Source organism: Pristiophorus japonicus, chromosome 2 (assembly GCF_044704955.1).
Source record: "Pristiophorus japonicus isolate sPriJap1 chromosome 2, sPriJap1.hap1, whole genome shotgun sequence".
NCBI lineage: Eukaryota > Metazoa > Chordata > Chondrichthyes > Pristiophoridae > Pristiophorus > Pristiophorus japonicus.
The window spans coordinates 11,160,079-11,172,173 of record NC_091978.1 but is presented as its reverse complement, the minus strand read 5'-3'; the positions used below and the strand labels follow the sequence as shown (position 1 = coordinate 11,172,173).

General features: G+C 46.5%; 1 protein-coding gene across 2 annotated transcripts in view; it reads left to right on the top strand.

Annotated features, from left to right (window-relative positions):
- The window catches only part of ccdc166 (coiled-coil domain containing 166), a 45,396-nt gene that overhangs the window by 18,070 nt on the left and 15,231 nt on the right, over window positions 1-12,095 (top strand). For both annotated transcript variants that reach the window (XM_070861090.1, XM_070861089.1), the window contains exons 5-7: window positions 3,849-3,993; window positions 7,458-7,537; window positions 10,556-10,732. In XM_070861090.1, coding sequence (XP_070717191.1) covers window positions 3,849-3,993; window positions 7,458-7,537; window positions 10,556-10,732 — 402 coding nt within the window. The remainder of the gene's footprint in view (window positions 1-3,848; window positions 3,994-7,457; window positions 7,538-10,555; window positions 10,733-12,095) is intronic.

Below are 12,095 nucleotides of genomic sequence, written 5' to 3'. Positions count from 1 at the left end.
TCAGGCATTAAGTTCTGCTGGCCTCCGATGTACCTACCTGCGCTGATTTCTTAACTCTCCGCAAGGGTTTTCTGTACGGCCACAAGTGTCTAAGTTAGTTTGGAGTAACTAATGGCTGTCCAAAGTGGCCTAAATGGTCAAAACAGGCGTAGGTGGCTGGTAACGCCCCTCTTTGGAAAAAACGAAACTAAACTTAAAAAAATCCTAACAAACTCACTTACACTGGCGCAAATTGAATGTGCAAAATGGGGATTTTTAAGATACTCCAGAAAAATCAAGTTGCTCCAAAAAAAACGGAGCAACTCCTGGGCAATTTTGAGCCCAAGAGTGGACAGTGAGATTTCACAGACCTAATCATTATCGTCAAATCCCTCCACAATCCATTTGTATCGCTATTGTGTCGCTATTGCCATTTAGGCATTGAGTGAGGGCACTGTAAATGTACACCGAGAGAAAAGTGGTGAGATGGTGGATTAACAAAACTTGTATTTATATAGCGCCTTTAACGTAGTGAAACATCCCAACACGCTTCACAGGAATATTATACAATAAAATGGGGAGGGATTACAAAATGCTGAGGTACAGGGGTATCTGGGGGTCCTTGTACATGAAACACAAAAAATTGGTATGCAGGTACAGCAAGTAATTAGGAAGGCAAATGGAATGTTAGCCTTTATCGCAAGGGGGATAGAGCATAAAAGTAGAGAAGTCCTGCTACAACTGTACAGGGCGTTGGTGAGACCACACCTAGAGCACTGCGTTAAGGAGGGTTATTCTTGCATTGGAGGCAGTTCAGAGAAGGTTCACGAGTTTGATTCCTGAGATGAAGGGGTTGTCTTATGAAGAAAGGTTGGGCCTATACTCAGTGGAGTTTAGAAGAATGAGAGGTGATCTTATTGAAACGTATAAGATTCTGAGGGAGCTTGACAGGGTAGTTGCAGAGAGGATGTTTCCCCTCGTGGGGGAAATCTCGAACTCGGGAGCATAGTTTCAGAATAAGGGATCGCCAATTTAAAACGGAAATGAGGAGGAATTTCTTCTCTCGGAGGGTCATGAATCTTTGGTACTCTCTACCCCAGAGAGCTGTGGAGGCTGGGTCATTAAATATATTTAAGGTGGAGATAGACAGATTTTTGAATAACAAGGGAGTCAAGTGTTATGGGGAGCAGGCAGGGAAGTAGAGTTGAGGCCAAGATCAGATCAGCCATGATGTTGAATGGCAGAGCAGGCTCGAGGGCCTGTTTCGGCTCCTATTTCTTATGCTCTTAAAAATTTGACACCGAGCCGCATAAGTCGATATTAATGCATGTGACAAAATGCTTGGTCAAAGAGGTAGGTTTTAAGGAGCGTCTTAAAGGAGGAAAGAGAGGCAGAGAAGTTTAGGGAGGGAGTTCCAGAGCTTGGGGCCCCGGCCACCAATAGTTGAGCGATTTATAATCAGGTATGCTCAGGAGGGCAGAATTAGAGGAGCGCAGACATCTCCGGTGGGGGGGTGGTGGGGGGGAGGCTGTGGGGCTGGAGGAGATTACAGAGATAGGGAGGGGTGAGGCCATGGAGGAATTTGAATTTTGAAATCGAGGTATTGCTTAACTGGAAGCCAATGTAGGTCAGCGAGCACAGCGGTGATGGGTGAGCGGGACTTGGTGCGAATTAGGACATGGGCAGCCGAGTTTTGGATGACCTTTAGTTTACGTAGAGTAGAATGTGGGAGGTCAGCCAGGAGTGCGTTGAAATAGTCAAGTCTAGAGGTAACAAAGGCATGGATGAGGGCTTTAGCAGCGGATCAGCTGAGGCAAGGGTGGGGACGGGCAATGTTACGGAGGTGGAAATAGGCAGTCTTAGTTATACTGTGGATATGTGGTCGAGCTCATTTCAGGGTCAAACATGACACCAAGGTTGCGAATAGTCTGGTTTAGCCTCAGACAGGAGTTGGGAAGAGGGATGGAGTCAGTGGCTAGGGGACTGAAGGCAGATACATCCCCAGGGCCTGATGATCTCCATCCCAGAGTATTAAAAGAGGTAGCCATGGAAATAGTAGATGCATTGGTTGTCATCTTACAAAATTCTATAGATTATGGAACAGTTCCTGCAGATTGGAGGGTGGCAAATGTAACCCACTATTTAAAAAAAGGAGGGACAGAGAAAACGGGGAACTGCAGATCAGTTAGCCTAACATCAGTAGTAGGCAAAATGCTAGAGTCTATTATAAAGGATGTGATAACGGGACACTTAAAAATATCAACGGGATTAGACAAAGTCAACATGGATTTATGAAAGGAAAATCATGTTTGACAAAACTACTGGAGATTTTTGAGGATGTGACTGATTGAATAGGTAAGGGAGAACCAGCGGATGTAGTGTATTTGGATTTTCAGAAAGCCTTTGATAAAGTCCCACATAAGAGGTTAGTGTCAAAATTAAAACACATAGGATTGGGGGTAATGTATTGGCATGGATTGAAATTGGTTAACTGACAGGAAACAGAGAGTAGGAATAAACGGGACTTTTTCGGGGTGGCGGGCAGTGTCTAGTGGGGTACCAGAGGGATCAGTGCTTGGGCCCCAGCTATTCACAATATATATAAATGATTTGGATGAGGGAACCAAATGTAATATTTCCAAGTTTGCTGATGACACAAAACTAGGTGGGATTGTGAGTTGTGAGGAGGATGCAAAGACGCTGCAGGTGATTTAGATCGGTTGAGCGAGTGGGCAAACACATGGCAGATGCAGTATAGGCTATCCACTTTGGTTGGAAAAACATAAGGACAAAGTATTATTTAAATGGTGATGGCTTGGGAAGTGTCGATGTACAGAGGGACCTGGGTGTCCTTGTACACCAGTCATTGAAAGCAAACATGCAGGTGCAGCAAGCAGTTAGGAAGGCAAATAGTATGTTGGCCTTCATTGCAAGATGATTTGAGTACAGGAGCAAGGATGTCTTACTACAGTTATACAGGGCCTTGGTGAGACCACACCTGGAGTATTGTGTGCAGTTTTGGTCTCCTTACCAAAGAAAGGATATACTTGCCATAGAGGGAGTGCAGTGAAGGTTCACCAGACTGATTCCTGGGATGGCAGGACTGTCGTATGAGGCGAGATTGGGTCGACTAGGCCTGTATTCACTAGAGTTTAGAAGAATGAGAGGGGATCTCATTGAAACATATAAAATTCTGATTGAGTTGGAGAGACTGGATGCGGGGAGGATGTTTCCCCGGGCTGGGAAGTCTAGAACAAGGGGTCACAGTCTCAGGATACGGGGTAGGAAATTTAGGACTGAGATAAGGAGAAATTCAAGTCACTGAATATATTTAAGAGGCAGATAGATAGATTTCTAGAAATAAAAGGCATCAAGGGGTATGGGGAGAAACCGGGAATATGGTGTTGAGATAGAGGATCAGCCATGATCATATTGAACGGTGGTGCAGACTCGAAGGGCCGAATGGCCTACTACTGCTCCTATTTTCTATGTTTCTATGGAACGGAGTTGTGTGGGGACCGAAAACAATGGCTTCAATCTTCCCAATATTTAATTGAAGAAAATTAAGATTCTCTCCATGCTTTATAAAGATTGAAAGTGACTTGAAACTATTTTTAATTTTCTTTTTTTTTAAAAGAATGATTTTTTTAAAAGAATGATTAACCAACGATACCACATTATACTGTCCATTGCCCACAGACTGCGAATTATCCCGTGTATAAGCCACCTGAATCCCTCGATGTGTTTCTGGGGAATAGCAGGCTGCAGATTGCAAAACTCTATCGAATCAGCATTCTATCTGAGTGTGTCCTATAAAGGTCACTTTGTAAACTTCCTGTTTAACGCATTTTAATTCTAATCCGGTTTAGCAAGAATACTTAGCACAGATGGCGAAAAGGACTGAGAAAAGGCAGAATCAGATCATCTCCCTGAATGATCAGAACCACAAGTACCTGGAAGAAATCAGGGAAGAAAAGGAGAAAATAATGACCGATTTTGAGATACAGAAACAAGGTTTGTTGGAATGGAAGCCGCGGACTTTGGCACAAAGGACTGATTGAATGTGCTCCCCTCGTCCATCATTCTAGTGCTCTCACCAGTGCCTGTCACACCTCCGTACAAATAGCTGTTCATAGAGTCATACAGCTGAGAAGGAGGCCATTCAGTCCACCGTGCCTGTATCGGCTCTTTGGTAGAGCTATCCAAATAGATCCACTCCCCTGCTCTTTCTTCGTAACCTTGCAAGTTTTTCCTTTTGAAGTATTTATCCAATTCTCTTTGGACACTTACTATTCAATCTGCTTCCACCGCCCTTTCAGGCAGCGCATTCCAGATCATAACAACTCGCTGCGTAAAAAATGTTCTCATCTCCCCTCTGGTTCTTTGCCAGTTAACTTAAATCTATGCCCTCTGGTTACCCATCCATCTGTCACTAGAAACAGGTTCTCCTTATTTGCTCTATCAAAATCTTTAATCATTTTGAACACCTCTGTTAAATTTCCCCTTAACCTTCTCTGCTCTAAGGAAAACAACCCCAGTTTCTACAATCTCTCCACATAATTGAAGTCCCTCATCCCTGGTAAATCTCTTCTGCACCCTCTTCAAGGCCTTGACATCTTCCTTAAAGCATAGTGCCCAGAATTAGACACAATACTCCAGCTGAGGCTCGTTCCAAGGAGTTAATAGGGTAGACAGAGAGAAACTATTTCCTTTGGTGAGGGGAATCCTTAACAAGGGGGCATGACCTTAAATTTAGAGCCAGGCCGTTCAGGCGTGATATCAGGAAAGTGTAGTGGAAATCTGGAACTCTCCAACAAACAGCTGTTGAGGCTGGCCGGGGGGGGCATCGATTGATGGATTTTTGTTAGGTAAGGGTATTAAGGGATATGGAACAATGGAGTCAAGATACCGATCGACCCGTGAGCCCCTGCATGTTTTGCAAGTGGTTGGTGCGACCCCATCTCGCATCCCCCAGCCCAGGTTCTAATCTCTGGTCACCTCGCATCTCCTGCAGCAGGGACCATTCTCCAACTGTTCTTTCCTTCCCTTCGATTCTCCTCTCCTAAATACCCCGTGTTTACATAGGATTACGTAGGATACAAGGCACTGAAACGGGCCATTCGGCCCAACCAGCCCATGCCAGTGTTTATGCTCCACTCGAGCCTGTCTTTCCTCATCTAAATCTATCAGCATAACCCTCTATTCTCTTCTCCCTCATGTGCTTGTCTGGTCTCCCCTTAAATGCATCGATACTATTCGCCTCAACCACTCCCTGTGGCAGCGAGTTCCACATTTTCACCACTCTCTGGGTAAAGAAGTTTCTTCTGAATTTACTGTTTGATTTCTTGGTGACTATCTTATATTGATGGCCTCTAGTTATGCTCTTCCCCACAAGTGGAAACATTCTCTCTCTATCCACTCTATTAAAACCTTTCATAATTTTATAGACCTCTATTAGGTCACCCCTCAGCCTTCTCTTTTCAAGGGAAAAGAGACCCAGCCAGTTCATCCTTACCCTTGCATTTCTGGTATCATCCTTGTAAATCTTTTTTGCACCCTCTCCAATGCTTCTATATCTTTTTTATAATATGGTGACTAGAATTGTGCACAGTACTCCAAGTGTGAGCCAGCTGTCGATTCAAGCTGGGTTCCAGCTCGCCTGAGCTAATCGAGTGCAGGGGGACGGGGCAGTGGCATCGCGAGCTGAATTCAACGCTGGGTGGGGTGGCGGCATCACTGGAAAGTGAACAGCAGCGGGCATCTTAATTGGTTCTTCCTTCCCCCCCCCAAACAGACCAGACCATTGATTGAACTGGCGATCTTTGTGCTCCACATGGTTAAGTTCCTGACTAGACATGGGCATTCATCCATTGAACTTGTTGGTGTGGCTGGTGGATGGAGGGGAGATTGGTGATAAGGTTCCAACCCTCCTGGATTGCCGTGGAATCTCCAGGAATTGAAAGAAGACTTGCATTTCTATCGCGCCTTTCATGACCACCAGATGTCCCAAAGCACTTTACAGCCAATGAAATACTTTTTGAAGTGTAGTCACTGTTGTAATGTAGCAAGCTCCCACAAACAGCAATGTGATAATGACCAGATAATCTGTTTCTGTTATATTGATTGAGGGATAAATATTGGCCCCAGGACACCAGAGATAACTCCCCTGCTCTTCTTCGAAATAGTGCCATGGGATCTTTTATGTCCACCTGAGAGAGCAGGTTTAGTGTGGTTTAATGTCTCATCCGAAAGACGGCACCTCCGACAGTGCAGCACTCCCTCAGCACAGCACTGGAGTGTCAGCCTAGATTTTGTGCTCAAGTCTCTGGAGTGGGGCTTGAACCCACAACCTTCCAACTCAGAGGCGAGAGTGCCACCCACTGAGCCACGGCTGATATACTAAAGACCAATCTCCAGGACACTGCAAAGAACAAAAACCCCGGTGGAATAATCAAAACATTGTGCGTATTTTTAAAAATTTTCCTTGAACCCTTTCATCTATTAAAAAAATATCAGAAACGGGATTAAAAGGCTGTTTGACTGACAGTCACGCATCAGCCAATCGGGTAATTAGGAGCCTGCTTGCTTTCCGATTGGCTGGGCAGGCAGGACACCGCGAGGATGGACGTGTCGGGCGACCAATTGGGAGAGAGCGGCGGGGCGGGGCTGCTGGAGGCAGGAAGTCATGTGATGAAACCTCAGGAATACATCCACCCAGTGTTGGCAACACTATTTGGTGTGGCTGGTGTGGCATTATTAAATGTCCCTTGAGCTGTGGCAGACGCCCCAGCGCACAATTGTGGATTCGTGTCTTTCTAAACTCGGGTCGTTTCTGGGAAAAGCCTTCTGAGCTTGTCCCTGGGTGGATACTGGTCTGGCGTTGGCCCTGATATTGGTGGAAATTTGGCTCCGTGGGTAGCACCCTCACCTTCTGAATCTCCAGGCTGTGGGTTCTTCTAGCCCCAATACCACACTTCTCATACTGACAGTGTGCAGTAACTGAGGGAATGCTGCACTGTCGGAGGTGTCATCTTTCAGATGAGACGTTACACCGAGGCCCTGTCTGCTCTCTCAGGTGAACGTAAAAGATCCCATGGCAGTATTTGGAAAAGAGGGGATTTTCCACCGGTGTCCTGGCCTGTATTCTATTTGAAGAAGAACAGGGAAGCTCTCCCTATCAACCAGAAATATAACCCGTCATTTATCTGATTACTCTCTTTTGGATCTTGCTGTGCGCAAATTGGTGTTTCCTACCTAACAGTGACTACACTTCAGATTGGCTGTAAAGATCTTTGGGATGTCCTGATAATATAAAAGGTGCTCCTATAAATCCGGATATTGACACAAAGACACTACATAAAATATGTTTGCTTGAGTGTAATTAATTAATATTGATTCTAGTTCACTGAATGCGCCCAGTTACAAAGCTGGGTTCGAAATCCCCGTGTATCTGATGGTTTCTTTTTTTCTCTATTCAGAACTGGAAACCTTGCAAATGGACAAAGAAAAAGAGCTGCTTCAGCTTAATAATGACATCAAGGAACTGAAGGAATATAAAGTAAGCGATCCCCTCGCCTGAGTGAAGCATTTCGGTTGGGCAGTTTATTTTCAGGCGACCTAATTGAAGCACATTTTGGTAGTGCAGTGGTAATCCGACCTGGCTAATACTCCAGAGAACGGGAGTGCAAAACTCACCACGGCAGCTTTTAAAAATAAAAACCTGGTCTTAGTAAAAGTGACCCTGAAGCTGCCAGATTGTCGTAAAAACCCAACCGGTTCACTACATAAGAACATAAGAAATAGGAGCAGGAGTAGGCCATAGGGCCCCTCGAGCCTTCTCCGCCTTTTAATACGATCATGGCTGATCCGATCATGGACTCAGGTCCCTGCCCGCTCCCCATAACCCCTTATTCCCTTGTCGGTTAAGAAACTGTCTATCTCTCTCTTAAATTTATTCAATGTCCCAGCTTCCACAGCTCTCTGAGGCAGCGAATTCCACAGATTTGCAACCCTATGAGAGAAGAAATTTCTCCTCATCTCAGTTTTAAATGGGCGGTCCTTTATTCTAAGATTATGCTTTCTAGTTCTGTCTCCCCCATCAGTGGAAACATCCTCTCTGCATCCACCTTGTCAAGCCCCCTCATAATCTTATACATTTCGATAAGATCACCTCTCATTCTTCTGAATTCCAATGAGTAGAGGCCCAACCTACTCAACCTTTCCTCATAAGTCAACCCCCTCATCTCTGGAATCAACCTAGTGAACCTTCTCTGAACTGCCTCCAGATGTCGGTTTAGGGAAGGAAAGCTGCTGTCCTTATCCGGTCTGGGCCTATGAGTGGCTCCAGTCCCACACCCACATGTAGGACTCATAACTGCTCTCAGCAGTGGCCTAACAAGACACTCGGTTGTCTCAAACTGCTATCAGGGCAACTAAATAGGGCAATGAATAATGGCCTTTACCAGCGACACCCACATCCAAAGAATGACTTGTATAAAAAAGTCTTTAAAGTCATGAATGGGAACTGAGCACGAGTGGAATGGAAAGCAGATGCTGGAAATCTGAAACTAAATGATAAAATGCTGGAAACACTCAGTAGACCAGGCAGCACTTGTGGAGAGAGCAGACAACTTAACGTTCCAGGTATGGACAGATAAACAGCATTTAAAAAGGAACAGAGGGAAGGGAGTGGAGGGCTAAAACACACAAACACACTGGGAAAGAAGCAGAAAGGCTCGTGTCATGCTTCAGTGGAAACAGGAGATGCTTAACAGCATAAGAATTGGTAGCAGGAGTAGGCCATTTTCCGCCATTCAATAAAATCATGGTTGATATTTGACCTCAACTCCATTTTGACGCCCGATCCCCATATCCCTTCATTCCACGAGACTCCAAAAATCTATCGATCTCAGTCTTGAATATACTCAATGACTGAGCATCCACAGTCAGGTGGAGTGGAGAATTCACAACCATCTGAGTGAAGAAATTGCTCCTCATTCCCGTCTTGAATGGCCAACCCCTTAGCCTGAGACTGTGACCCCCGAGTTCGAGGGGCAGAAATTGTTCCCCTCCCCCCGACCAAAAAGTAGGCACTCTCCGATTCAGTAGGTTTTCAGTAGAGTGGACCGATATTCAGCTCTTTGGCTTTTATTTCCGGTCAGGGCGGTATTGAGGGGCGGTAAGTGTCATTAGAGCGGGGCGGGAAAGTGGAGCTGAATCCATGATCAGATCAGCCATGATCTTATTGAATGGCGGAACAGGCTCGAGGGGCCAAATGGCCGATTCCTGCTCCTATTTCTTAAGTTCTTATCAGCGCCGTGCTGACGCGTCACAACATCGCCGCTGCGAACTCTGCAGCCACATTAGTCGCACCCACGAAGAAATTTCTCCATCTCAGTTCTAAATTGCGGACCCTTTGTTCTGAGATTATGACCCCTAGTTCTAGACTCTCCAGCATCTGCCCTGTCAAGCTGTCAATAAGAATCTTGTATGTTTCAATGTGATCACCTCTCATTCTTCTAAACTCCAGAGAGTATAGGCCCAATATACTCAATGTCTCATCCCAGGAATCAGTCTAGTGAACCTTTGTTGCCTATCTCCAAGGCAGATATATTCTTCCTTAGGTAAGGCGACCAACATTGTGCACGGTACATGGAGTTGAGGAGCAGATGAGCTATGATTGAACTGAATGGTGGTACAGGCCCAAGGGCTGAATGGCCTCCTCCTGTTCCTTTGCTGGGGTCACATACACATGGCCCTTGTGTGAGCTACAGCGAGAGTCAGGGTGGCCACGGGAAGGAGGAAAAACAAACGGGACAAAGAGAAATAAAAATGAATAATACATAATACTCAACTCAAATATACACAGATCACTAAAAGTAGCAACACAGGTTAATAAGGCCATGAAAAAAGCAAACCAAGCACTAGGGTTTATTTCTAGAGGGGTAGAATTAAAAAGGAGTGAAGTTATGCCAAACCTGTACCGAACCTTAGTTAGACCACACTTGGAGCACTGCGTACAGTTCTGTCACATTATAAAAAGGATATAGAGGCACTGGAGAGGGTGCAGAGAAGATTTACAAGGATGATACCAGAAAAGCGAGGGGAAAGGATGAACAGGCTGGGTCTCTTTTCTCTTGAAACAAGAAGGCTGAGGGGTGACCTAATAGAGGTCTTTAAAATTATGAAAGGATTTGATCGAGTGGATACAGAGAGAATGTTTGCACTTGTGGGGAAGAGCAAAACTAGAGGCCATCAATATAAGATAGTCACCAAGAAATCAAATAGGGAATTCAGGAGAAACTTCTTTACTCAGAGAGTGGGGAGAATGTGGAACTCGCTACCACAGGGAGTTGTTGAGGCGAATAGTGTCGATGCATTTAAGGGGAGGCTAGACAAGCATATGGGGGAGAGGGGAATAGAGGGTTATGCTGTTAGATTTAGATGAGGAAAGACGGGAGGAGGCTCGAGTGGAGCATAAAGCTAGCATGGGCTGGTTGGGTTGAATGGCCTATTTCTGTGCTATATACCCTGTGTAATAGTGAAACACATTGTTTTGTGACTCCCCCTGTTCCAGGATCTGCGGCAGGAACAATTGGCCAGGATCACCGAGCTGGACAAGGAGCTGATGGTCGCTCGGGCCAATCATTCACAGAGGCTGCACGACATCAAATCCAACTTCAACAAGGATAAGGCGGAATACAAACAGAACACCAAGAGAAGAGTTAAATTGCTCGAGTCGGAGGCAAACAGGGTGAGCAACCAAGGGCAGGGGTTTTCGGACTCCGAGACCGCACTGCAAGTGATGGAGAAATAAAGCAGCCGTCAAAGCAGTCTGCCTTTTTTACGTGGGGAATGGGATCCTTGTAATTATTCCTGCCATCTTCCCTCTGCCCTCTTCACCCCCACCCCTCCAACCCTGTCTCCCCCTCCCCCACAGTTTTCTCCCCTCATTCTTGCTGAGATAAGTGTCAACTGAGGCCGCCTCCCTCCCCATTTCAGTCACCATTTCTTCACCTGCAGGCCCAGTGTGCGTGTGTGTCATCATCATAGGCAGTCCCTCGGAATCGAGAAAGACTTGCTTCCACTCTAAACATGAGTTCTCAGGAGACTGTACAGTCCGATACAGGAATTACAGTCTGTCACAGGTGGGACAGATAGTTGTTGGAGGTAGGGGAGGTGGGACTGGTTTGCCGCACACTCCTTCCGCTGCCTGCGCTTGGTTTCTGCATGCTCTCGGCGATGAGACTCGAGGTGCTCAGCGCCCTCACGGGGGGAGGGTGTGTGTGTGTGTGTGTGTGTGTGTGTGTTGTCAGGCTATTTAACCTCAGAGGGCATCACAACCAAGCCCGATATGTCGGCGGGCGCCAACCTCCAGCAGCGGTCCGGTGCCAGCAGCTGATCTCTTGCTCCCCTACCCTCGCCGCACCTCACCTCAGCGGTGCTGCCGATGGTTCTAGCTGCTGGAAGAGATGAGCCAATTCAGCCACAGGCCGGGGATGGAGCCTGGGCCTTTTCTGCTCAATGTGTGACTCGGTAGCACACCGGGCTGAGCTCAGCAAACTGATTGGGCCGTTATTCGGCATTCCCGGCAGCTGCACAAAACAGGCGTCGGGACCCCACCCAGAAGCTGATCAGCAACGGGCGGGACCCAGGATCCTTCAGTGGCCGCCATTAAAACGAAGTCCCCTCCCCACCTCCCCGTTTCCTGGCACTTACCTGAAATTCGTTGCTACTAAAAGGCAGCTGGTTCCGGCCTCCCGATTCGGCCTCAGAGCTGTCTTTCCGCCCCAAACCAGATGCTGACGAATTTCCACACCATAGAATCATTGGAAATTTAAGCACAGGAAATAGAAACATAGAAATCTACAGCACAGAAGGGGAGGCCATTTCGGCCCATCGTGTCCGCGCCGGCCGACAAAGAGCCGCACGGCCCTCGGTCAGCAGCCCTGAAGGTTACATATAAACCTATGAACAATGAACAATGGCGGAAAGGCAAAGAGCACCCAGCCCAACCAGTCCACCCCACACAACTGTGACACCCCTTACACTGAAACATTCTACACTCCACCCCAACCGGAGCCATGTGATCTCCTGAGAGAGGCAAAAACCAGATA